Raw genomic sequence first — 25,852 nt, 5'->3', positions numbered from 1 at the left:
AAAGTTTAATAATTCAACTCGTTATCAATTCATATTTTATTAATAATAAGCAGTTCCAAAAAATGTTTACACAAGAGTTCCGATTAATAATGTAAGGATTTTAATCACATTGACAGTCAAATATCCGTTTTCTTTTAACACAATTTTTTAATCACCCTTAAATAATTCTCGTTCACTCCAGGTCATCGTCGTCAAATAAATCTTCAAACTCTGCAAGAAAAAACGAAAAAAAAATTACCACCGTGGCGTCAGGTCAGTGATCATAGAGTAAAAATAAGTAAAACCTCGATCATCATACAGAATCGAGGTTAGGAAATTCAACACAATCAAATTGTTAACTTACTGTTGAAAAAATCAGCGTGAACCGCCTTCTCGTCCGTGCCTATGTCGATCATGATAGAATTAGAGCCCCCGGCCTGAAATAAACAGCAAAATACAGCAAATATGATCGACACTATTGCTCAAAGAAGTGACTCTCCCCCTGGGACTCACCATTTCTTCCATGTTGTCGGAGATCATCTCAAAGGACATGAATCGTCCGGCTCCCTCGGGGAACATTTCGTCGGCGACCAACGGCGTCGGCTTCATTGTAGCCAGGGTTTGTTTCTGGTATAACTTGGTTTCTACTTCCTTTTGTAAATGACGGGAACACGGACAGTCGGACGCCCGAACGATCAGCTGTTGTACTCCGGTACAAGTTAACACAAGCGCGCGTACTGTTTGACACAATCACAACACTGAAGTTGGCTGCTATCGATTGAACGTTTACACGTGCGCGGCGCAAAACTGTTTTACCTCCCTCCTCTCACGCATTGCGCGCGCATACACATTGCTCTTCACACTTGAACGCGCATTTAAATTTTAAATCCCTTAACGTTTATGTGCGTAAATAAACGAATGTTGTGTAAGTATGTGTGTAATACGAGTCAATGTGAAAAATAACTGTTTAACATGTTTGTATTAAATTCATACTAATTGATTGTTGATAAACAGTCGCGATGGTAAGTCTACGTGATGTTTTATTATTGCCAACTCCATTGCTAGATGGCACAATAACTACAATTTTATCCCTCACATTTCACACTCAGATTTTTTTTAAGTTTAAATATCTTTTTTTTTATATGTATAATTCATTTGTTATGACAAAATATTTTAAAATCAGGAGGGTTGAAATTCAAAGTTTTTAAAAATTTTCGTGATATTAGTTTAAAAATTACTATTCGTTTCCAACAAGAGTGTTATTTTGCGTATTTTTTTTTTTTTTTAACATGGTGTATTACATGGGCTTCTAAATTACAAAAAAAAATGATGCAAAATACCAACCCTGCATCGTTCGTTCCAAACATGTATAGAAAATTTAATGAAACAACAACTATAGAGTAAAACATTTCTTTGCAATTTTGGAATATAACGATCCATGTGTGAGTAACGAAAATTTTCGAATAGTAATCGACAATCGTGAAACATAAATTAATAACATTGTATCAAACGAAAAAAAACACGAGAATAAACCAAAAAGCGTATCTTTCCGTTGAAGGATCATTACGTAGCTTAAAAAACACGAAATAAATTGTAGTCCCCAAAAAACTAGAACCACAAAATCAAATAGTTAACGTTATCTGTTATATTCGATATTCCATTGTTTTTGAAAAGAAGGGGTATCCAAAAAAATTCCTCCCTAAATTCAAAAGTACATCCTTAAAGCCACTAAACGTTTTTCTATATAAATAATTATGTACACGTACATAAGTACATAGGTACCTAAAGACGAGGAAAATCATTGCATCTCGCGTGTAGTGCAAGGCTAGTAACTTAATCAATCCTCGTGAGTAAATTGCAAAATTGTTGAATCGAAAAAACGGTTAAGACGAAGAAGAAGAGGAGTAACATGTAATATATACGTGCATGCAGCGTTCACGTAAACGATGCGACTCTTGGCCGCGGGAGAAAGGACGACGCGGTTGCATTTCTGGCTTGATGGTTGAGTAACCTCAGTCCGAGCATCGTCGGGGGAGGCGGGAACAACCCAAGCGCGCACGTATGGTTTAATGAATATGAAAAGCAGATGAGACTGTAGCAAAAAATTATCGTACGTAAAAACTATATGTACGTGAGGCAAAGTGATTTTTCATAATATGCATAATATGTAGACGAATTATATTATAGAGTAGCGCACTCGCAAAGTTGAGTAGTTTTGCAATGCCTTTTTTTTTTTTTTTTTTTTTTTTTTCTCTCGCTCACCGCAATCGTTCGGGATTCTCATAATCGCGATACCCATCATAAATTATGTAGGTTCCTCTTCGTGGTACGGGTGTGTGTTTCATTGTTAAAAAAAAAGAAAAAAAAAAAAAAAAAAAAAAGAGTTTGTACATGGCGTTCAAAAGATGGTAAAGTGCAACCAAAAGTTACCGAAGCCGATAATGATATAAGTACCTACCACTACGTGATACATTAAGTGTAATGTATCCTTCGATGATGGGATCGTTATGCATTGGGTAGAATATTGTACACGAATAAATCGCCCCTGTATGTATAGGAGCATCATATCACGAAGAAAAGAAGATGGGACGATTACAATCGATCGCGTCGATGTCGCGGGTAGAGAGACGTGAAAAGGTGCCTCTCGTGATTTTGTATACCTACATTATGTACAACTTAGTCACCATAAAAAAAAACTCGAGGGTTGCCAAATCAGCTGAAGCACGCGATTAGAGGAAAAAAGCGCTCCCCAAAAATTCTACCACCACACGGCCACGGCGGACAAACATCAATACACAAGGTGCAAGAAAATCGGCACATGGTGCAACGTGTAGATCGGGTTGGCAAAAAAAAAAAAAAAAAAAAAAAAAAAAAAACCGATCCTAAAATAACCGAGAAACATGCAGACGGTAGATGGACGGAGAGCAGCTGCATCAGCGGAGAGAGAGATAAAAAAAGGAGGAGGAGGAGGAGGAGGGCCCCGTACATGTATAAATATTATATGGGAGCAAGGAGCAAAGTGGGCCTCACGAGGAGAAGAAGAAGAGTTCGCGAGTGGGAGAGCTTATATACATGTAGGTATATGTATATTCTCTCCTCCGGGGGGGTCCCCCTTCCATATCAACTGCACAGATACATACACGGAGGGGGGGGGTCGTGGTCGCCGATCGAGGGGGAGGGCCTTATATACACCATCCTGTCTGCACTGTGCACCTGAGATGGCGAGAAAGGGAGGGAGGGAGGGAGGCGGGGGTAATTTAGGTTACTCGTAGCACACACCGGGGAATATGTGGGCCGAGTAGGTATATACTGAAGCGTCGCCCGCGCCCGTCGGCTCATTCCGTACTCGCATTTCCGATTCGCAAGATCGGCAATCTCCTCCGTGCAGGCTCCTTCGGACTCGTCTCGCGTTCTTCGTCCCAGGCGTGTCGAGGTACATATTTTCGTACACGCGCCGGCAATTTTGCAGTTTACCATCACCAACTGGAGACATATTATTACACCCCCGATCATCCGAGGGAGTATCACATCCTTGACGTCAAGTCGTAGTCGTTTCGTTTTGTCGACTTTGTTGCCTGTTGGTCCGTACACGAGTTGCAATCGGTGAGTTTGACCATAAGATATCTTTTATTTAATACAATCATGCTATATGTCCAATTGTTACCTGCCGACTTTTGTTCTTATCTGGAATACAAGTTAACAGTAACTAGGTTACTTTGTTGTTTATACAGTGGTTGTTGAGTTTTTTCTTTTTTTTTTTTTTTTTTCTCCCTCACATTGACAGCAACAACAAAACGAGTAAGTACCGATCTACTTTTTTTTTTTTTTTTTTTTTTTTTAATTTACCATCTGCATCCACGTGATGGAAATAAACGGCCGAGGTGTAACGGTACGACGTGTTTTATTGACGGTGCGTGCATAAATACATACGCGGCTTCTTCGTTCCTTTGCGCAAAAAGAAAAAAAAAAAAAAAACTCTTTTTGTTATTCCTGTCAATGTGAAGGAGAGTAAAAAAATGGAATCGTCAAAAAATTCCACAACGCAGAGAGAAACGCGAGTACGGTGAACCCGTAAATTTTTCTCTGTAAAACCTTACCTGCGTGTCCCGCATCTCTATGGTAGTATGGTGTATTTTAGCAGGAGTCCAAGTATACCGATGACTTACTGCACTCTCTCGAGCAGCTCGTAAGCCTATAAAATCAGAATCAAGTCACAAATACGCTCCTGGAATTTAAAGCAGGAAAAACAACCACTACTCAGAGGCTTACTAGAGAATAATCAAAAACAATCATGTTCACTAGATCTAAAAGTAAACACCAAACACGTATACTTGAGGTCACAATCGTTTTTTTTTTGTCAAGCGTACTTATAATCCGAGTGAACAGCAATTATTGTCGTACCTTTTTTTAGTAATACTCATACACCAAAAAATGTATATTTTTGTCTGTTTTCAACGGGGCATCATGAAATTACACTAAACAACACAAAATACCGTGTTTGACCATTCGACGATCGTTACTTATCATATTTAGCATTTTTCATTGAGTTCGAACGCCCGATCGAGATCACCTAAAAAAAAAGGCCCCTCTCGCAAAAGAATAGCTCGTAAAACCATACATAAAGTTACGCAACGACACTCGATATGCTAATTATGTCACGGCTGGCACTCCGATTCCTCATTTCCCTACTCGACACGTAACGAACGACGCGTACAAATGTGCGTGAATTATAGCTATATAGGATTCAATGAACCTATCGAGTGCTCCTTTTCCGCGTGTATACCCGCGCCCGATTATCCGCTTTACGTAACGTCACAACGACGCGTATAATATGCCCACTTACAAAAGCTTCAGCGCGCCGTATTTTACGTACATTTTTCACGCTTCCGATCGATCGGCACCTTGGAACCGTAAATCCTCGTACCGATCGACTCCACAGACGAGTGAGGAAAAAAAAAAAAAAAAAAAAAAAACAAGAGCAATCGAGCAACGGAGAGTCGACGACTGGATCCGACGGTACAATATATTATACGTGTAACTCTTGCACACAGACGCGCCATATAGGCTTTACGGCGAAATCCGTGCGCGTACGTGCTATATACGCCTGCGTTCCAGGTCGAGAGAACATCTCCTCCGGCTCTCCGCGGTGTGGGGCCCCCTTTGGCGTGTATATATACAAAGCCGGCCAGCTAACGGTTAGCGCTCACTCGGTTTATATATATATATATAATATATACCCACCGGCCGTTTTTCCATTCTCGGCTTTATGGTGTGCTTATCCTATGTGTATACGCGCTCTCTTGTATTTTTGTACCATGAGATTGTCAATGTAGAGTTGCTCGCCACACATCGGGGAAATGTATAACGCACCGTTTCATTGACATCCGGTCGGAGTGGGATTTTTCTTTTTCTTTTGTTTTTTTTTTCTACATTTTGTTTTTGATGGATGTATCAACTGGGGGTTCGCGGGGACAATGTCGGCGTTGGTGTACGAAAAACGGGATCTCTCCACTCGTCGATTCGCATTTACGTACTTTCAAAAAAAAAAAAAGAAAAAAAAAAGTAAACCATACATACACTCCATGTCGCTCTTCAATTTACACGAAAGATTGCATTTTTCATTCAATCACGAATAGCGAAAAATAAGGGCCCATATTTATGCACTGCCTACTCGTATGTGTTTGCTGTACCAATCGTTATATACGTACCTTCCTTGAAGCACTGAAAAAACGCGAAGCAAACACACCCACTGTACAAATGGGCCCTTACTCGACCTGCTATACTTAATTGTTGTTTAAAAAAAAAAAAAAAAAAGAAAGAAAGAAATAGCAGACACAGCACACGTTATACGACATGACACATAGGCTGCACCAGTTGCGACTCACAACTGTATATGTGTAATACGAGTGTGGGGGAAAAAGAGACGAGGAGACCTGAATTCACGGGCCTTATGGTATAATAGTATGGCGTTGTTATACGCACACACACGTATACATAGGCACAAATGTACCTGTTTCGCATCGGAGATCGAAATCGAGTTCACGCGCGGTTTGTGCCGATATCCGCCTATGCTATACTCAATTTATACCTGTTCGACTACTGCCAACAACTACATACCTATACACGCGTGTATAATACGTATATGGCAGAGGAGACGAGAGAACACCGGGTGGAAACGACCGACTCCTTGTTTTTTTTTTTTTTTTTACTTTTATTTATCACGTGGCCGTTCAGACGCCTCGGATAAAATACCTCGTGCGATGATGTTTTCTTTTCTTTTTACACTCAGGTATGCGAGAGGAATCTCCTGTCCCCCTCGCTCATTTGCAGCTTTGACGGGGGGGGGGACGGGGGAAGAGATGTAATTATTTATTACCGTAATAGATTAAGCACATTGAAAAGTGAAAGTGATCGAAGGCGCAAATGTACGCGTGTGCACATATATATACGTATGGAGATGTTGTACGTCTACAATACCCATCGGGTATGCGATCGTTAATGTTCCTGAGCAAACGAATCAACAGGTGTACGTGTTTTTCTTTTTTTTTTTTTTTTTTTTTGCATCATCGTTATACCATACCTGCTCATCATTATAGAAATTTATGAATGCCGATCGATAAATTATCAAGTGTGTTTTGGTTGAGGTCGTTTAACGGTGAAACAAAAAAAAAAAAACAAAAAAAATCTTCGTGCCTACGTGCACATTACCATTATATACGTATATAAACAGCCCGAGGTAGTGATCCTTTTTTTTTTTTCTTCTTCAATTTAAACAGGTAGACATCGCGCAGACACACGCCGTGCGTTATTTATTTTACGGCTCGAGTTATTTATCCGAGAGGATAAGGATCCGATGGCTCGGCTCGACATTTCGAGTGATGGTTTTTGATAACCGTCCTTTTACATACCTATATATACACACGTGGAAGACAAACAACTGTTCTGGGAGCGCAGATCGGCATATCGTGCCGTTACCGTACCAATACGTGATTGTTATCATTTCTCTCGCCCGATCCGGATCATGTGGCTTCTTATGTATACTCGTGAAAGGAGGGACGGAAAATCTAACTGGAACACCTCGTTGTAATTGTTCTGTAGCATATATATGCGTATACATATTTATTCTTTCAAGTGCCCGTCCAAGTTACATTTTTACTCTTCAAACGTATCATTCGTGCTTTTTAAAGGCAATAAAAAACCTCCGTTTCGCTGCACCCACTTACAGATATCCTTTGAAATCGAATCGATCGTTATAATTACAAGGAAAGAAGAAAAAAAAGGACATTTCGTTTCTACGCGCTATTATCGCGGTTGAACATTGTTACACACGCACACGTATCTGAATACTCTTTCTTATTTCAAACGATATCCATCAGAGTCGTTCATCATACCGACAAAACAATATCTTACATCGCAACGTACACCGTAGCAAGAGCTTCCGTCATTCCACGAGCGTGTAATATACACGCATGTAAAAGAAAAACAATTTACTTCTCACCCAAGATGCGCGCACATATATAATTATATATGCGTGTAATATTCACACCTCCTCCTCCTTATATACATGTGTATATTTTGCAACAAACTGTCCACTTTTCTCTTTCGTTTTCCCGTTGCTACGGGAGTTAATTAATTACAATGAACAATAATGGTATTACACCCACACACGAGCAGAAAAAGAGAGAAAGAGGTGATGGGGGTCGCTCTCTTATATATATACCTTATTACAAACAAGTCGCACGTAAGCACCGTACATTGTGCCCACATTTCATAATTTTTTAACGAGTCTCTTGTATACAATTGTACTTGAGTACTGTGGATGGGCAACCGAGTGGTAATCGCAATTATCAAAGATGGAAAAGTATGTATGTAAACGTCTTTTTCTGGCAGTTGCGAAAACGAATCTATACGTACAGAGAGAGTCCCGATCGGTCAACCCCAGTGAATTTGGAAAATCTCTTTCCAATCGTCATCGCGAGTGACGACATCGTTTTGCACACGAGAGTTTGTAGGTACGTATACCGCTTTGAAGGGGGAAAAAAAAAAAAAATCCTCACCCGCAAAACGTTCCATCAGTTGCGCGGCTCCGAAGCCTGGAATTTCTCCGGCAATCATCATTTCTCCATCGCCCGGGAGGTAACTACTCCACCTCGGGAGCTCTGTATGTATGTATACTTATATATACCCACTGTTTTCGCAATGCCGGTGAATTAGAGACTATCCGCGACGTCGATTCAACTGTTTCTCCTTTTTTTTTTTTTTTTTTTTCCCTTCCTACAGAAATACACTGGCTTTTTGCGAGCTATATACAAGCCGTTGCGAAAACAGTTACATATAGTTGTGTACAAGTATATAGTGGCAGACGCATCCTCCTCGGGAGGTTCATCTCCTTGTACGGTCCACGGGACGATTTGTGCAATTTTGAACATTAATATAGGGTTTTCGAAAAGCATAGAGTATACAATCTTTTCTTATTAATGCATGGGTGTGAATTTTTGGTGCTGATACAATTAAAGGTATATGTCTCTGCTCGGGATCTTGTCGTTTACCCGTTACTTGTGTACACATGACAACAATATTGTGCTTGATTTCATATTTTTGTCTAATAATAATCGAATATAAAGAGGTATAGGTATATATGTATACATAGACTAGCAGCCCCCCCGTCTCGGCTTCGCCCGAGACTTACTAAATAAAACACCGTAGTGTGTTGACATGTAATGTGAAACATTTTTAGTTAGAAAATTTTACACATACTCCCGATACATCTCAGAACAAAAATCTTCTTATTAAAAAATATTTTTTCGGAATCCATATAGTTTATTTGGTCAAATAATAAGGTGTGAAAATTCAAAAAAATAATTATGCTGAAAATTTATGCCATAAAATAATCGATGGCTATAAGAAGTTGTTGATTTAGTTTCTTCTGTGTAATTCACGAAAAGGGCTATTTTTTGAAGCTGTTAAGATTTTAAACCACCAAAAAATTTATATTAAAAAAAAATTGTTTTTTCTCATATCTCACAATTTTATTACCAGAGCAACAAAGTCCTGGACCTTAAACCCAACATTTTTATTGCCACAAAAACAGAAATACATTTTCTACTTATTTAAAAATCTGAAGTAGGATCTTTAAAGATTTCAGAGATTGCTGTAAGGGTACAATGGAAAGCTGATCTCTCACGTAATGGACTCTTAAATTGTCGATTTTGACGCTGCTGTTTCAATCTCGATAAATTTTCTGCGTCAGTTTCTTGACGCCTCAAATTGTATTCATTAGATACATTTGAAGTTTTCTTTCCAATATACCCTTTTGCGACTATTGGCATGCTTACGACTTTTATGACCCCTAAAGGCTATTTTCAGTCAACTTTGTTAATTTTAATAGATTTGTTGGCAAGGTAGTTCGACGTCCGATGGCCCTAAAAAAGACCGGTGAGCTTCTTAAGTTAACTCTTTCTTGACTGCAGTTAACAGAAATTGTGACCTGGATACCTCAGGGTGATCTTCTCTGGCTTACTGTTGAAGACCCAGACTGATTGGGAGAAAAATTACAAAGTCCGAAGCTTTGGGGCTAGTTGTAGTGCTCTTTCCCAACGTCTCCCGGTATAACGTCGAAGACGTTGGTGTCTAAAGCACCTTTTTTATTTTCAGATTCAGTTGTTTTGGTGATCTTAGATGGGGAGATTGGTTAGTGATACTTGTCCAGTGGAGGCTGTTCCGTTGGCTCAAGTTTTTTTTCCTTTATAGCTGTTATAGGTTTGCCCAGCGCAGACCTTGGAGAGGATCAGTGATTCCTGGTTGAATGCTTAGAGTCGAGAGGGTAATATAGAGTCGTCGGTCACCGGGTTTTCCAGCCTTGCGAAGAACAACTCCGCAGGTGACGTCTGCCAGTGAATAGCTGACTTGGTTTAATAGTGCCCGTCTTTAGTTAATATAGTCTTTTAGTCGACGAATCGCTTCCGGAAATGGTAATAAAAATGTATTTGTTGGCAAGGTAGTTTACACTTAGGTGGCCCCTAAAAAGAACCGATGAAATTGATGGTTAAGTAGGGAACGTAAATACTTATAATGGCCCTAAAAAGCGCCAGTGGTGAAACTTCCAGGCTATTCTTCATTATTATTCCTGATGATGAAGAGCTGGCTACAGGTTGCTTGATTCTTACCCTGGGAGTCTCGATGTACGGAGACTGTGATGGAGGGAGATACGCCGCTGACCAAAGAATATCTCGTCTCGGGTCGTTTCCCGGATAACCAACTGCTCAATTGCTCATCTTTAGACGGGAACATGTGGGTAAACGCGTTGGGGACGCGACGACCAAGAAGAAAGCCGTTGTGGTTCCCGTGACCCTCAGAGCTGTTTTTCCTTGCTTACATTTGTAGCCACAAATTCTCTAACTACAACAGGTGGGATGGTGGGACTGCCACACAACTCTGAAGAGTTGGTGCAGATTGTGCTCTGGCTAAATATGTCTCCTGGTATTCTGGCAGAGACGGCATCGGTTGGAAGTAATTTATTATTCTTTGATCACACTCGTCGAGATTCAGGGTGAAGGAACACTTAGGTACCTGCCCCCTTGGAGAAGAGTGTCATCCGTAACCGGGATACCCAGCTGCAGGACTATCACCAGCATCCTCTGAACAGCTTGGTGAGCTGCCGAAGCTCGACTGTACAGCTGTCGATACGCTCCGGCCTATTATAACCACACTTATTTAATTATGTTGCAGGTAGCTTTGATTTTATGTCGACGCCACCTAGCGGATTTTACTGAACTAAAGTGAAAAGCTGGCGTATTTTTGCAAAACTTTGAGCTCATTTATTGCTATTGTTATTAAATTTTTTAAGATAAAAACTATACTAAAACCATCTAGGAAGTATCATGAATCAGTGTGCAAAATTTCAGCAAAATCGGTTCAGTAGTTTTCGCGGTTAGCGATTACAACGGTTTTAGCGACTTTGCTTTATATATTAGTAAGATATGGACGCGGTGTCTGACCAAACTCGGAACTTTACTACTTACTACCTATACCTACACATATATATATATATTTACGTATAGTCGCGATTTCTATACCGAAAGATAAGATTGTCGCCGCGCATGTACTATGTAAAACATAATATAATACCACAGCAGAGGATTCCGCAAATAATTCCGATTAACTGTAGATTGTAACTATATATGCATACATATACAAACGCGAGAAGTCGTGTAAATTAATATTACTCGTTATCTACGCCGTATCCGTATGTGTTTAATTGAAAGACAAAAAAAAATGAAAAAAAAAAAAGAAATTCATTCCTCAAGACAGAGTCCGGGGAATCCCCCGTCATTGTAACGGTGAATAACAAAAATCCAACGAAAGATGTACATATACTTGTATCCTTGCGAAAGATCTTATCGGACCCGCGAAGCCGATATCATCTCGGCTCGAATTTTATATACCCGCAGAGTCATCGTCCATATACCGTATAAAATATATACACACACAATGGCGTAAAGGAGAGCCTCCGCAGTTTATTAAAGTTCATTAAACTGCCCGCATAATTGGGCCCAACGACTGTAGGTATACACGCTCGGCTCCTCGTGAAATATTGCCCGAAGACGCTGAAAGTATCTATTACAAAGAGGGGAGAGGGAAAAAGAAAAAAAAGAAAAGCACTTTCGATCCACTGGGTTGATGGTGTCGCAAAAGGATGGCGCGTCGGAAACGAGGATATATCTTCGTGGCAAACACCTTGTCGCCTCGAGGCCTCTTGTACATTTTCGCAAAATCCCTTGTTCAACATCCGCGGGGGAAAGAACGATTATACTTTTACATGATAATCATGATAATTGCGCTGCACACACGTATAGAGGCAAATATACGCGTATACATATACTATAAGTACTTGCGCAAGGAAAACTGTCAGCAGCGCCGGCGCCTCGACATTAAATCACCTTACGATACATATATATATATATATAAGTAACAAAGACGGCCCGTGCATTTTACTCCTATATGTACATGTCGATTGCGAGCGGCATCTTTGTTGCTGGCTGTGAATGGCTTTGCGACACTTTGGACGAGTCTTAAGAAAAAAAGAAAAAAAAGTTGTCATAATTGAATCGGCCAAATTACCTCGTGCTCGGAGGTGGTACAAGTATAATGTTGAACTATACTGCTGCAGGATGTATCGCAATCGCAAGTGTGTCTCCGGCGCTTGCCGGCTGTTGCGTCATCTTTTATTTTCTTTCGTCCTCGACGCGCGTACATGTACTATACGTATACTTTCCAGTGGACGCCGAAGGAGAGTTTTTTTATTATTATTTGTTTATTTATTTTTTTTTTTTTTTGGAAAAAGTTGGCCGCAACGAACCGTCAATTCGTGGCGTAAAAATTAATCAAGGGATCGGCCATAGCAGGAAGCGAGTCTCGCGGAAGCTCTGCGTGGAGAGATGATTCTTTACAGCGATAGATTTGTGGTGCCAACTTTCGTAACTGCCGATTTCGCGCAGCCTCTGATGTTATCGGTTGGAGGCGAGGGAAATCGTTTTTTTTTTTTTTTTTTTTCTGTTGTCGTTGAGGAAAAGTCACATTATGTGACCATACAGATGCGCACCAAGTTCTTGGTGATGAGAAAAAATACAAAATAATATCGCCTCTTGAAACCCGTCACCTTTCGCAGCATCCCCCCCCCCCCACGAAAAAAAGTATCCTTTGCTCGCAAATAAGTGTATGTCGGGACGAGTTCCACTAAAATTCAGATCAAGGCCGTATGAGCTCCTGTTCTGGAATATATATGTGCTTTCATTTTCGCAAGGACGATATTATACGTATACACACACATGCAACGTAAGGACGACCCGTTTGTCCTCATAACTCCCGATCCTTTGTCATATGAACGCGCGTATGAAGATGTTGTACACGTGTAGGTGCATGCAGCAATTTCGATGGACAATATACATGTACAATATGGTGCAATCGCCGAATAATATAGAGGGTCTATCGTCTTTGTTGTATTTTTTTTTTCTTTTTTTTTTTAGAAGCTGCTTTCAGGAAGAGGCTCGGGGGAGTCAACTTCGTTACATATATATTACACTACACCAACTCTCTCGCGGATGTTTCTTTTTTATTGTTTTACCGCGCATTGTGTTCTCCTGCGGTGATATTTTTATGCAATATATATACATACACATATTGCTGTTTGTCATCCGTGAATTACATCGAGGGACATGCCCGTAAACGAGGAAGATGAAATAGTGCGGTTTCGCGCCGCATGGGAGGCAGGGGGAGGGAAAATAATATCGTTGCCGCGGTAATTGAAAAAAAAAAAAATTAAAATCTCGGTTTGGATAAAAATATACATACATACGAATAGAGAGGGGAACAAAGAGAAATCGTGTTAGCGATCGGATCGGAACTTCCTTGCTTTTTATTTCCCGTTGGGACTAGATAAAAAAATTAAAAAACAAACTTCATAAAATGTGAAGTTAACGAACAAAGTAATATTTATATATATACGTATTATTTATCTACATAATATATACATTGATCAGTTTTCTCTTTTTTTTTTTTCTCCAAGTATAATAAGCGGGAGCAGCGACCTTTTGATGCAACGCGCATTTTACCGTTTTTATGTATAGTATACAGGTATGTAGCTCTTGAATGTTTAACCGTATCATAATCCAAAACAATCGATTCGTGTGTCGGTTAAATTTTTTCCTATGCAGTTGAGTTTCAATGGATGGATATCTCCCATTGGCGTATCGATAAAAACAAAAAGTATCCAATTAAAATACTTTTATACAATCACACACGACAGAGCACACGATATTTCTCGAGTCTGGAGCGTCGATATATACATTTTTATGGTACAACAAACCCAGAGTGTAAGAACTAACGTGAATATAAGGTATACATATACATATATGTATGTGTGTACGTGTGTGTGGGTACACGTGCGCCCATACGAGGAACTGGGCCACGTTTCAACGATTGCGAGCAAACAGAGAAAGACCGTTATGTTCTGTCGTCGTCGCTTTGCTCTCCTTAAATGAAGAAAAAAAAAAAAAAAAAGAGCAGAGAGGCAGCAGGCATAAGAGGAGGGCACAAGTATATGACCGGTACACGGCACATATATTTTTTGCTGAGGTATACGAGAGTTTTTTTTTTTCCCCCTCAGTAGCGTTTACGTTAGTGATGGTGTTGATCGACGCAACGCGGGGGTAAATGTAATCACCGAGGATTATCCAAAAATAGATATACATCGTTAGAGTTGGAGAGAAAGAAAAAAACAATATTTGTGGCAAAGAGGCACACGGTTCCTTACACGTATACTTTGCCCTCGCGTCCCGTTTTTTCGGCCGTTAGTCCGCCCGCGACTCGCGCTTTCACCACACGGTCCGCGGCATCTAGACATCCTTTCCTATGCGCCACCTGTTTTTTTTTTTTTTTTCTTCGTGTGCGCATCTTACAAGGTGGCGAGCACTGCCTCCTCCGAATCGAACCGCAAAACTCTTGCACGGTGATCGCGAGAATAATCGATTTTTACGAGGGGAAATCGGCCTCCCTTTCTCTTTCGCTCGTTTTCGCGATCCTCCGATCTAGGTGCATATACATATACATCTATTTATGTAGGTATATAAATATACACTCGTTGTGTTTTCACCTGCCATCGGACGCCTGTCGCCTTATATATTACATTCGTTACAGTGTACTATTATAACGATTTATCACGGCGAGGTGGTCTTTTTCTTTTCTTCTTCTTCTTCTTTTTTTTTTTTTTAGACGCGATGCATTGCAATGCACCGTGCGGATCAGCTCTTTCGGATTTCTCTCCGTTTGCAGGGGTATTAAAAAAAATCAGGGGCTCGGAAGGATGGTATACAAGGACGACTGTGTTTTCACGGTTGAGCCGGTTTTTGTCTGTTTGTTTGTGGATTTTTTTATATTTGTTTCGCGCGATTTCATGTTTGAGGCTGTGAACGAGCGCCGTTGGATTTATATAGAGTAGAGCGATCGGTTAACGGCTCAACTGACGATTGATTGGGGAAAAGGGGGGGGGGGGGGGCATCGTTTATCGTTGATTTGCACGGTGGTCTGAATTCTCTACAGTTGAGTATATATACTTTCGCGACTCGTCCTCGTGGGAGAGAGACGAAAAGTAGAAACAGACGGTGCATGGTAAGACGTGTGTGCGATTATACCTACACCTATATGTATTTTACTGTACCGCCCACTAAAATTCCAATAAAACAAAACGGAAACGGTACCCCATGCACATATTAATATAAAAACAAATCGCACCTTTGATTTTAAGGATATCCAGTTGATTATATAAATAGACTCTCTTTCCATTACAACACATAGGATGGTACACCGGATGACACCTTGCCCTTGTCTTTCTATTTTGTTTCGTATGGAAAAGAACCTCATCCTGTTTGGCCTTCCTTGGCACGCCGGTCACGTAGATTTGCTCACTTGTGGGTCGCATTATACTCGAGAGCCCACAAGCAAGTGCACGGACCCCAGTGAAATAGAAAATTTCCCTCTCACGCCCAAGGACACGCATAGATATACATATATATATTTTTTTTTATATTATAGTGCTCTACGTCCGGCTCCTTTAATAAGGGCACTACTATGGGCACTTAGCACTTGGGAGAAGGAAGGGAAGAGGGATGGGAGGCCTCCCATATTACTGGGACGGGGGTAGGGGGAAATTAGTCAATTTTTGCGCACGGGCCCAAAGTTCGCCCGCGGGCGCAAAGTGACACTTTGCGCTCTAGTGGCGTAATGTACTATTCTTACACAATCACAAATATGTATAAAAAACTTTTCCCATGACAAACAACATAATAATTGTTTTTTGTTTTACTTTATTTAGGTTTCTTAAGACCTATAAATCGTTTATTCATTGTATACTTATGAAAAAAAAAAAAAAAGAGTCACGTCTCGAAAAATTACTTCTCTTTAAGGTCAATCAGTTTTTTTGTAGTCTCGTTCATGTAGACATATATATTTTTGATTTCGCACAGCAAAAAATCGATTTTTCTTTGCAATGTATTATGATCTTGTGGAGATGGCCACTCCAAGTACCTCTTCAAGTACAGCATAACGTCATTTTGATAGTTTAAAAACTCGGACAGCCTAGTCAGCAATGTTTTGAGGCATTGTCGATAATCTTTGGTGGTATCCACGGGAATGTCGTCGTTAAAGGCATGAATGGACAACTAAAAGAAATATTAAAATAATCACTCACAGTGTAAAAACCATATACATAAAACAGTTTTCTCCCCAACTTACGTTTATTTTAGCAACCATTTCCGACAAGTGCTCGATTATGAAGATTTTCATAGCCGTAAATGGACTTTTGCATGTGGGGCATTCTTGGACTTTTCTTCGGCACGTTTCGCAAACGTGATGGCCGATGGTGCACTGCACCACACTAGACTTCACCTCAAGGCAAACCGGGCACTGGATCACGTCCTCCACTTCGTTCACCAACTGCAAAAGGAATTTTATTTATCGTTGCGTATATCAAATACACTTTGGCGTTTGCAATTGATAAATAATTATCAAAACAGAGAGAGAAAGGGGTAAGAAAAAAGAATGATTTACCTCGCTACATATTTGCGACAGTCCCTTCTTTTTCTCCGCCATTTTCCTCTTGTTGGAACGACGTTCTAAGTATACTTAACAATTGTTTTTATGACTCGGAAAATATATTGATAGCAACCAAACACTTAATTGGTTTTCCCACAATTACAAGATATGTATTCAAATGATATACAACGATTGGCCCTAGCAAACGGAAAGTTCGACTGTTAACACTGTATTGACATTCAACTACTGTGCAGCCGGCGGCCGGTTGTGGACTGAGCCAAGTGTACATTATAGGGTCAAATTTTTGTTACGACGGACGGAAATCTGGGAACTTGTACCTTATATTTTATACAAGATGTATGTATACCTATATACTTCTAGTGGAGAATGTAAACAAAAAGCAAAGCCGGACAAAGTAGGTACGTTGCATATACAGTAACTCCCCAAGAGAATATTGTACTTACATAATTTGAGAAGATGAAAAATGGTTTTTGTAATTAAAAATAAGAAATCGAAATAACACAATCCCCTTGGCCATGTACATAATATATATATATACTTAGGTATTGAAATGTCGAGAAATCGGCCAACGTGGAGGTGAGCTAAAAGCGCCAGCGATAGATGACGATGTGTCATCCGACAAAACTCCCAGGAGATAAGTGAAGCAGGTCGACATCACCTTTAGCGACGCCGAGAGCATATAATATATCCTCGTAATTCCATTGTTCCAGCGGTCGAGAGTTATTATTCTTGGGGTGCTGTAAACGCCGACCAAACGCTCGTTAGAGCGCGGGGCAAGACAGTTTTAGCTATTTTTCATCCGACAGTTGTATAAGAAAACAAAATAGTATTGTACGTATACGTGGGTATAAGTGAACGATTTGAGCGTGACGTATATGCAAATGACAGAGGATGTCTCGGTAAAAACGTCTCTCGGCGCAGTCGGTGGACAACCTATACGCGGAGTGGTAATGTTGTCTCTCTCTCTCTCTTTGGCGTTTCGTCCTTCGAACGGCGATTGAACGGCCCATTGTATATATACGTATATGCAGAGGAGAAGAAGAAGAAGAAGAAGAGACACATCCGCGAGTAAGTGTACCTACGAAGAAAAGAGTCAGGGCCGCGATCGAGAGATTTTTTTTTCATGGGTATAATGCGCTCGGTTGCAGGTTCATTTGATTGTAATGTACACTCAGTCGTCGTTGTCGTCAATTATCTCAGCTAATTTCGCGGAACGGTGTCGCGACATCGACGATGTTAAATTGATTTTCTTTTTTTTTTTTTTTTTTTTTACAGAGGCATACTTAGGTATCTAACAACTTTCGTGTGGAACAAGCAAAATGTACAGGTCCTTTATTGTCTACGGGGTATCCAGCGCACGGTCCAAATGTCTCCCGTTCAAGTTTGGCACGCGATTTGCAATTTAGAGAAATTCTCGAGAAAGGAAAGACGTCTCCTACTCTCTCTCTCTCCCTAGTGCTGTGTATTGTGTATTCTACATATATATATTATAAGGAATCTTGCTGACGATGGTAGAGGAAGTTTAGGTGTACGGTTTTTTTTTTTTTTTTTTCAATTAGTTGGGAGGGATGTAACGATGATGATGAGGATCATTTCACGGTTTGCGTTCTGTGACTTTTTTTCCTCTCTAATGGTATACGCGAGTAAAAAAGAGAAACTGGAAAATTCCTGGCGTGAAAGGAAAAGTATTTCCATCCTATGTATATAATATGTACCTATCGGTTGTGTTTTACCGATAACAATTAAACTCGAGAGATTAGATTTCTGGGATACAGTACGTTCCGAGTATATTTTACCTTACAAATACTAGAAGTATATAATATAAGGGTTTAAGTGCTGCACATATTTTCCGATGTCGATCGCGAACAAATCGGTACATATTTACCAGTAAAATCTAAAGAAAAACAATCACTTTGTACCCCTTCACCCGAGCAATTTTGACTCTCTCGTCTTTTCGGCCGAAACGCTGGAGAGTTAAAAAAACGTCCCTCTTCTCTCTCTGCCGCAGCTAAATACACCTACATGTATATGTGCTTAATTAATTGGATCTTTATTTTCGTCGGTGCGCGAAACTACTACGGCTCATCGCGTATACTTTCACTACTTTACACCTGTCATGTAAAAATGGAGGGAAAAAGCATCACGAGGTGAATTCGTCGAGTTTATACACTTATTCCATGTACATAAATATTCAATAGGGGTGACTTTAACAGATAAACTTTGACAGATAAGCAAAGACAAACGCGTGTCAATTGATTACGGGAATTTAAATGATTTCAGATCGAGTATAGGATGAGGACTGTCGTACTGTTGGTGCTCTTGGGCCTCCTCGCGGTGGTTACCGCGCAGCGACGACTCGCCCTACCTGATCCACGAAGCTGCGCCAGCCGTAAGTTATATGCATAAAACCTACATAAGAAGGACAAAAAAATTTATACACCACAAAGTGCCGAAAGTTTCATTTTCACATCGATCTCCTCTGTAAGCGATGCAAAATCATGGATCGTGTTCGCGTGTTATTTTTACAATTTACGACGCGTTAAACGAGCCTCTTGGCTTTTCACTTTTCAGAAGAACAATAACAGCTTCGTATATAGTGTAATAACCGATAGGCGCTAAGTTCGCAACGAAACTTTGGAAATCCCAACAGTGTCAGTGTGAATATAGAGACAATGAGGAGAGAAAAAAAGAAAAAGATCGACGGCGTCGTTTTGTTCCCACGCGAGAGGAAGAAAAAAAATCGCGTCGCGCTAATATTGCGCTTAAAATTATATTTTCTCTTACTAACTAATAACGGAGGGTTTTGCGCTTATAATAGCCACGGGGGAGCCGTGCAGCTCAAAGATGAGGCTCCGCGAAAACTTTCTCCCGCGTCGCTTTGCACAAGTGTGTATATAATATATATATACGTATACCGTGGCCAGGGGTTATCGAATATTATGCTCGAGCACAATTAACTTTCGCCTTTAAATTTTTATAAAGAATTCAGTTCCGATGAGCCGCTAAATTCTCGCGCTTTGATGCATATTATATACACCCAAGTTGCTTGCACATCTAAATAAATTAAGTTTCCACGCGATCGTCGAGTGTGCCTGTAACGCCTTTTTTTATCACGTGTAAAAAAAAAAAAAAAAAAGAAATACTGTAATATGTCGTACAACGTAGGTGTTGGTAAATGAAAAAGAAAAAAAAACAACTAATAGCTCTCACGACGACACGGTTAAATGAAAAGACAAAAGATGACGAACTCGCGCGTGTGGGCATTTATATATTTGCGTGTGACATTTAGCTCGATGCTCGCAAAAATATGCATACAAAAGACGGATGAGAGAGAGAGAGAGTGGGTGACGGTGAGATCGGTATACTTCATAGAGAAACACTATGCTATACTAGCTTATATACATATAAGGGAGTCCCCCTCTCTCGTTTGTAAAACATCGCGTTATCGCATCGTATATGATGGATATTGCGGTATTCTATTTTCTCGGTTTGTCGAGTGAGTCCCCCTTTTTTTTTCGTCCTCACGCATACATGCATGGGGCATGATGGTGCACATAGGCGATTGCGACGCTATTGCACAATTCGTACACCCAACTGCAAGATACGTGTATGTATACCTTGTGCGCAAAATACCAGTTGTTGTTATTTTCCTTGTACTTGAACACGTGTCGCGTGGTACACGACACTGGGCCCCTTTGTTTGTCCCATTATTAAGATTGATAATTAATTTTTTTTATGATATCGCGGTGGATGACGTCGCAGGCGTGCGACACTCGACCTACAGGGACGCCCGAGGGGTGGCCCACTCGTACTTCTTCAGTTGGGAGCACGCGCCGACGAGGAATCTGGAGGTAGACTGGCTAGACGCCAGGAACATATGCAGGCGCCACTGCATGGACGCCGTTTCGCTCGAGACGCCCCAGGAAAACGAGTTCATCAAGGGAAGGATCGCCCGAGGTAATGTGTTTTCTTTTTTTTTTTTTTTCATACGCGACAGCTGCATTTTTTATCACGTGGTTTGAAAATATCACGTATATGCATGTAAGGTCCGCGGTGAGGTCTTTGCCGGCTCTCGAGAATTAATTTTGCGGTGCGGGGCGTCTATGGACATGGGCAGAGAAGAAGATGAGAATAAAAAAAACAATTAACAATAGAGACACGCGCGCGTTGATAGCTCGAGAGAAACAATTAAATCTGTCGTATGTACCTCGTGTCGTAGCAGTTGGTATAGGACATAGCTCCGTGTAAAATGTCGTTTCTTCTAAACGTGATGCATAGTCAAGAGATATTTTTACTACATTATATACATTGTACTTACTGTCAGACCTGTACACCTTCGTCGGAACAAGTGATGCGTACATTATCCCGTAAGATTTACAACGCTTGCTTGTTCGTTGATACAAGTTCATTATGATTTTTTTTTTTTTTTTTTTTTTCTTTGTTCTTTAGTATAGTGTCACGAGCGCTCCATTAACACGCGAAAGGTTCATCCATTGCACCTCAACTATATATACGTATGTATTATATGATGCACCCAATAGATTTCAATGAATCATTTGCAAGCGCGTGTGATATTTTGACGGGTTGCAGGCGTTTCGCAAGAAAACATCAGTCCATTGGCTCTTCGAGTAACAATAAATGTACGGAGTTTTCTCTCCTCCCCCCTTACCATCGTCACTTGCATAAATACACAAAAGCGCGCGTGGTGCTGGTCGTTAAATTTAAATCGTCATCACCATGGCATAATACATTGCACCAAATGAGATTTTCAATTTGCGCGCTCGAGGAAATTGCACTGTAGGTATACCTATACGTGTGCATAATGTGTACGTAGTAAAGCTCGAGATTCAATGATTGAGCAACAACAAAACGCCGGCGGGTGAAAAAAAGGCCTTTGCTCCGCCGCTGGCTCTTGAATTATTGATCATCCTCGACCGGTTTGTTTGTTTGTACACAAACTATCTTGTAAAGTGCAGCATGTTTTTCTTTTCTCCTTCGGTTTATTTTTCGCTTTTTTTTGGTCCTTATTGAATTACAAATGGCCTTAATTTTTATTTAATACAGGTACATATTACATTATTTTGTAATTCAAATTAAACGGCTAATCGTCCATTACGTTCATGTCGCAAAGACTCCAAACGGCCATTGGAACGAATTTTAAGTAGATGTTTTGCAAAGAGAAAACGAATTACGTATAACAGCAAGCGTTGATTTTGACAAAACTTTGTTCGATGATCCTTTGAAAATTTGTTGGGTCGCCTCGTGTACCGTATAGAGTGTATACATGAAATAAATACGTCAAGTATTCCGAAACTATACGAATGTTGTCTTGTATACGTATAGCCCCGAGGATATTTATATATAGGTGTGAGATCGGCGTCGATCGGTGGGATACCGATCGCGGAAAAATCGTGGACAACTTTACCTTTTACGATGTATATACGTGTAGTGGAGCTGTCATCCTTGCTTTTCATGATTTCCATCCACGGCCGGTGTCAACCCACTTTCACCCCGACCTGAGCCACGAGTACGTAATAATACGTATGGCTCGGCTGTAAATTGTAATAAGGAAAAGAGGAAAATATAATACCTTGTAATCACGAGAGTGCAAAAAAATATCATCGACTCGATCCTTTATGGTCATCAGGAGTATAGTAATCGATCGATGTCAAATTTAGATGGGTTATTTTATACTTGGGATAATCGCGTTGCATATACTTGTCATATCCATATACGCAAATCTGTAAAATTATGACTCATTTGTAAGCTCACCGATGATTTACGTGTATGGATAACGCAAAAAAAAAGTAGTAAAAGCCTTTGTTGTAACGGCACAACAATGCAGCTTCGAGTCAAAACTAATTTGGTGTATTCCCGTTAGAAAAGAAAAGAAAACTTACCGATTCATTTGTGCTAGTCGGTATATTCATATTAAAAATTTTTTCCTTCTCAAGAAACGCGAATGTTATATGCCCACTCGAACGCATTACTTGTCATACGACACTGTAAAAGAAGCGCGTGTAAAAACCACGATTCAGCGCAACGGAGCACATATTTCAGGGCAGCTCTCTCAAAATTTGCGTCAGAGGTTGTAAAGCACATTGGTATATATGATACTCTAAAAGCAATTTTCGGCGTGCACCGTATATATATATATATATGTTGGGTGTATATTACTACATTTTTACGATACTCCGTGTATAAGTATAGGTACCATACAATTTTGACGTTGTTACGCGTCTTCCATATACATATACAGGATATATACATGTGCCGGACAATTAAACGAGAGCTTTCTCCCCGCGAGGAGCGCTTTCAAAAATACAGCCTTGCGTCACGTATACGCACGGGTAAACGTAATACGTGTACAATATAAATATGTATTATAAATAACATGATTGGGCAGAATAATTGTAACTATATTTGCGGCAATCGGTGGACGAAGCTTCCTCGATCGCCTCTTGAACATCATAGGTATATACACGTAAATGGCGCGCTGACCTGATGTGTGCTCATTGAGATTTTTTTTTTTTTTTTTTTTTTTTTTCATTTATTTATATAGTTTCGCAGCAGTTTGGAGATTTTGCAACGCAAGTGTGCGCTTTATTTATTTTTTTTTTTTATCTTAGTGGCGCTTAGATGATTATATTTTGTATCCAACTGTAATTATTTATTCTTTATCTCTTGCTCCCGAGCTTTCATTGGATATTTATTACACCAAAAGGATTATTTCGAAGATCTGATCACTTGCATATGGTTATACAGGGACTATATACAAGGAAAGATCGCGTTTTGTCGTTGTTTCAACAGTTACCACGTCGTTGTTTGCATCTTGTAATACTTATTATTCGGTGTTAGCGTTGTTTTTTTAATGATTTGTAATTGGATAATCGAGTTATTGTTATTCGCAGGTCGCGTGTGTTTTAATTTTCGTTTGTCGTCTTGATTATATGTATAATTGTATGGAGCTGAAAGGGAAGAGAAACTTTTTACTTTGTCACGCGACTACGACGCGTAAACTACTATTAAAATATACCTTTTTGAGACCTTATTTTTTTTCTATTTCATTCACACGTGCGAGCAAATTAATCTTTTTTTTTCACATCACATCAGACTGACGCATGTGTACATTTTTATCCGTATACACTTTGGTGGCCATGACACGCATCCAGTTATAATCTCACACATTTCTCTCATCATCTTTGCCCACTTTGTCAAAAAAATGGAATTTAAGGTAAGTATATACCAAAAGTCCCCCCGACGACTCAAATGAATAATATACGTTCCCACGTGGGCCACCTACGCCTTAATTTTTTCGCTCTAGTTTATATATCCGAAGAAAAAAAAACAGATGCCCCAATTACAGACCCAGTCGTGTGAGTGATTCTTTTTTGTTTTCTCGCGGTATTTCGAAGCAATTGAGCGCGTAATTATACACGGGGTACAATGTAATCATCGCTTTACCACGTAGTCCCCGATTTTCAATTTAAAAGAGACACTTTGCCAAGCAATCAAAATGTTGGCATCAATAATGTGCGTGTTATATTTTATTAGAGTAAAAAAAAAAGAATAAATAAATAAATAAACACGAAAAATGTTGAGCGCAGGCAACGTGAGGTACATCTGGACGTCGGGGCGCAAGTGTAACTTCAACGGCTGTGACCGACCTGACCTCCAGCCCCAGAACGTCAACGGTTGGTTCTGGTCCGGCTCGGGAGCCAAGATCGGACCGACGAATCAGCGCAACACCGGCGACTGGAGCCACACCGGGGGCTACGGTACTCCCCAGCCTGACAACCGCGAAGCCGCACAGGTACATCATTTTTTTTTTTTTACTTCGATTGATTTTGGCTGTATATAAAAAATAATAAAAAATGTCCAGGGCAACGACGAGTCCTGCCTGTCGATCCTCAACAACTTCTACAACGACGGCATCAAGTGGCACGACGTCGCCTGCCACCACGTCAAACCCTTCGTGTGTGAGGACAGCGACGAGCTTCTCAATTTCGTGGCTTCGCGCAACCCTGGCATTCGCCTCTAAATATATAAAACATCACTACTAGCTAGTTAAGTATTTTTTAACGCGAAACACCCCTCCACTGCGAAAGATGAATTTTTTTTTTTTTTTTTTTTTTCCAAGCCCAGCGAATAATTATTACTGTAACAATAGAAAAGCGTATATTATCTACTGATTCTTAGCCCCCACCCTTTTCCCTCTCGCACACACACTTTTTTTTTTTTTTTTTAATCTTCGAGTGTGCAATAATTAATGTATAATATTAATATGTACTCGAATGACAGGAAGAAAATAAAAGAAAATACGCAGTGTTTCCGGGCAGTCGAGTGAAAAGAGTATAGCCAAGTATAGTATCGTATGACGAAAAGTGTGCTTAATTTAGTGGCTCTCGAGTATCATATACATTATACTCGACTGTGTTTTTCTTTCACTTTTAAGTTCTCGTTGCAAGTGTTTATGAGTAGATGATACTTTTGATTTTTTTTTTTTTTTTTTTTTTTTTTTTTCAATATAATATACTCTGTACTCATGTTTATCACTACGATTATTTGTATCAATGTCCACTAACCCAAAAATCGATGTGAATTCGTCATACAGTCCCTTTGATCTTATACTTTCGTTATTATTTCTCCATTTGTCTGTTGTAACAACATATTATAGACTTTGTATAAGTTGTAGGTTTTCATGTGTACAATTTATTTATGTGTACCTACATGTTTCTAAAGAAAATAAAAAATAATAAGATACATACATATTTCGTTTTGTAGATTTTGCTTCCTTTCCGTGTAGAATTCCTTTCCGTCCCTCCATTTGCTCCTAAATCAAACAAAGTATCCAAATACTGTCACGTACTCGAGTACGGTATAGGTACTTAATTGTAAAAGCTTATTTTATCAATTAAAATTTTGATACTTATTCAAATTATATAATTTAAACATTTTTACATATGAACGGGACAATAATAGTTATCTTAAAAAAAATTTTACCAACTGAAAGTTATTCACATCGAAATGATCAATGGGTAAATAAGAAGATATTTGCAGAATATTTAGTCTATTTAATTATTAACTTTGTGTTTTTTGCCATTGATTGTTTTTTGTGCGTGTGCATATTTTTGACTTCGTTATTCATAAAAACGTTGCTGCACAATAAATTCTTTTAAAATACACCCATATAAAACAAAAAAATATACAAAATAGAATGTTTACCGTAAAAGCAAACGGTTCTAATTTAATGACAAAAACCATT

The 25,852-nt window shown here is 39.7% G+C and overlaps 3 protein-coding genes across 3 annotated transcripts; 1 reads left to right on the top strand and 2 right to left on the bottom strand.

Annotated features, from left to right (window-relative positions):
- Window positions 1–18: 18 nt before the first annotated feature.
- On the bottom strand, window positions 19–748 carry LOC106646243 (COP9 signalosome complex subunit 9). The gene is made up of 3 exons (XM_014362284.2): window positions 493–748; window positions 344–416; window positions 19–210 (listed from the first exon to the last, which is right to left on the bottom strand). Exons 1-3 carry the CDS (start codon window positions 586–588, stop codon window positions 173–175), a joined length of 207 nt encoding a protein of 68 aa, XP_014217770.1. The 5' UTR covers window positions 589–748; the 3' UTR covers window positions 19–172.
- Window positions 749–3,339: 2,591 nt separating this feature from the next.
- On the top strand, window positions 3,340–24,716 carry CTL5 (C-type lectin 5). The gene is made up of 5 exons (XM_089593020.1): window positions 3,340–3,582; window positions 18,868–18,976; window positions 20,350–20,544; window positions 24,195–24,400; window positions 24,470–24,716. Exons 2-5 carry the CDS (start codon window positions 18,880–18,882, stop codon window positions 24,626–24,628), a joined length of 657 nt encoding a protein of 218 aa, XP_089449146.1. The 5' UTR covers window positions 3,340–3,582; window positions 18,868–18,879; the 3' UTR covers window positions 24,629–24,716.
- Window positions 15,924–16,763, bottom strand: LOC149374559 (breast cancer type 1 susceptibility protein homolog). The gene is made up of 3 exons (XM_089592642.1): window positions 16,582–16,763; window positions 16,267–16,467; window positions 15,924–16,193 (listed from the first exon to the last, which is right to left on the bottom strand). The coding sequence occupies exons 1-3, from the start codon at window positions 16,621–16,623 to the stop codon at window positions 15,924–15,926; spliced, it is 513 nt and encodes a 170-aa protein (XP_089448768.1). The 5' UTR covers window positions 16,624–16,763.
- Window positions 24,717–25,852: the final 1,136 nt, after the last annotated feature.

This window comes from Copidosoma floridanum, unplaced genomic scaffold (assembly GCF_036245765.1).
Source record: "Copidosoma floridanum isolate Cflo_tuat_1 unplaced genomic scaffold, Cflo_Japanese_pri ptg000019l, whole genome shotgun sequence".
Lineage (NCBI taxonomy): Eukaryota > Metazoa > Arthropoda > Insecta > Hymenoptera > Encyrtidae > Copidosoma > Copidosoma floridanum.
Note: the sequence above shows the minus strand (reverse complement) of the source record. Positions and strands in the feature narration are given on the sequence as shown.

Bases quoted from the DNA above. Each gene is read 5' to 3' on its own strand.
- LOC106646243 (XM_014362284.2), bottom strand. From the start codon at position 588: ATGAAGCCGACGCCGTTGGTCGCCGACGAAATGTTCCCCGAGGGAGCC. The intron at 417-492 runs GTGAGTCCCAGG...TGTTTATTTCAG, and splicing joins CCGACAACATGGAAGAAATG to GCCGGGGGCTCTAATTCTAT. The intron at 211-343 runs GTAAGTTAACAA...TTTTTCTTGCAG, and splicing joins TCACGCTGATTTTTTCAACA to AGTTTGAAGATTTATTTGAC.
- LOC149374559 (XM_089592642.1), bottom strand. From the start codon at position 16,623: ATGGCGGAGAAAAAGAAGGGACTGTCGCAAATATGTAGCGAG. The intron at 16,468-16,581 runs GTAAATCATTCT...TTCCTTTTGCAG, and splicing joins TGTCGCAAATATGTAGCGAG to TTGGTGAACGAAGTGGAGGA. The intron at 16,194-16,266 runs GTAAGTTGGGGA...TATTTCTTTTAG, and splicing joins AAATGGTTGCTAAAATAAAC to TTGTCCATTCATGCCTTTAA.
- CTL5 (XM_089593020.1), top strand. From the start codon at position 18,880: ATGAGGACTGTCGTACTGTTGGTGCTCTTGGGCCTCCTCGCGGTGGTT. The intron at 20,545-24,194 runs GTAATGTGTTTT...TGTTGAGCGCAG, and splicing joins CAAGGGAAGGATCGCCCGAG to GCAACGTGAGGTACATCTGG. The intron at 24,401-24,469 runs GTACATCATTTT...AAAAATGTCCAG, and splicing joins ACAACCGCGAAGCCGCACAG to GGCAACGACGAGTCCTGCCT.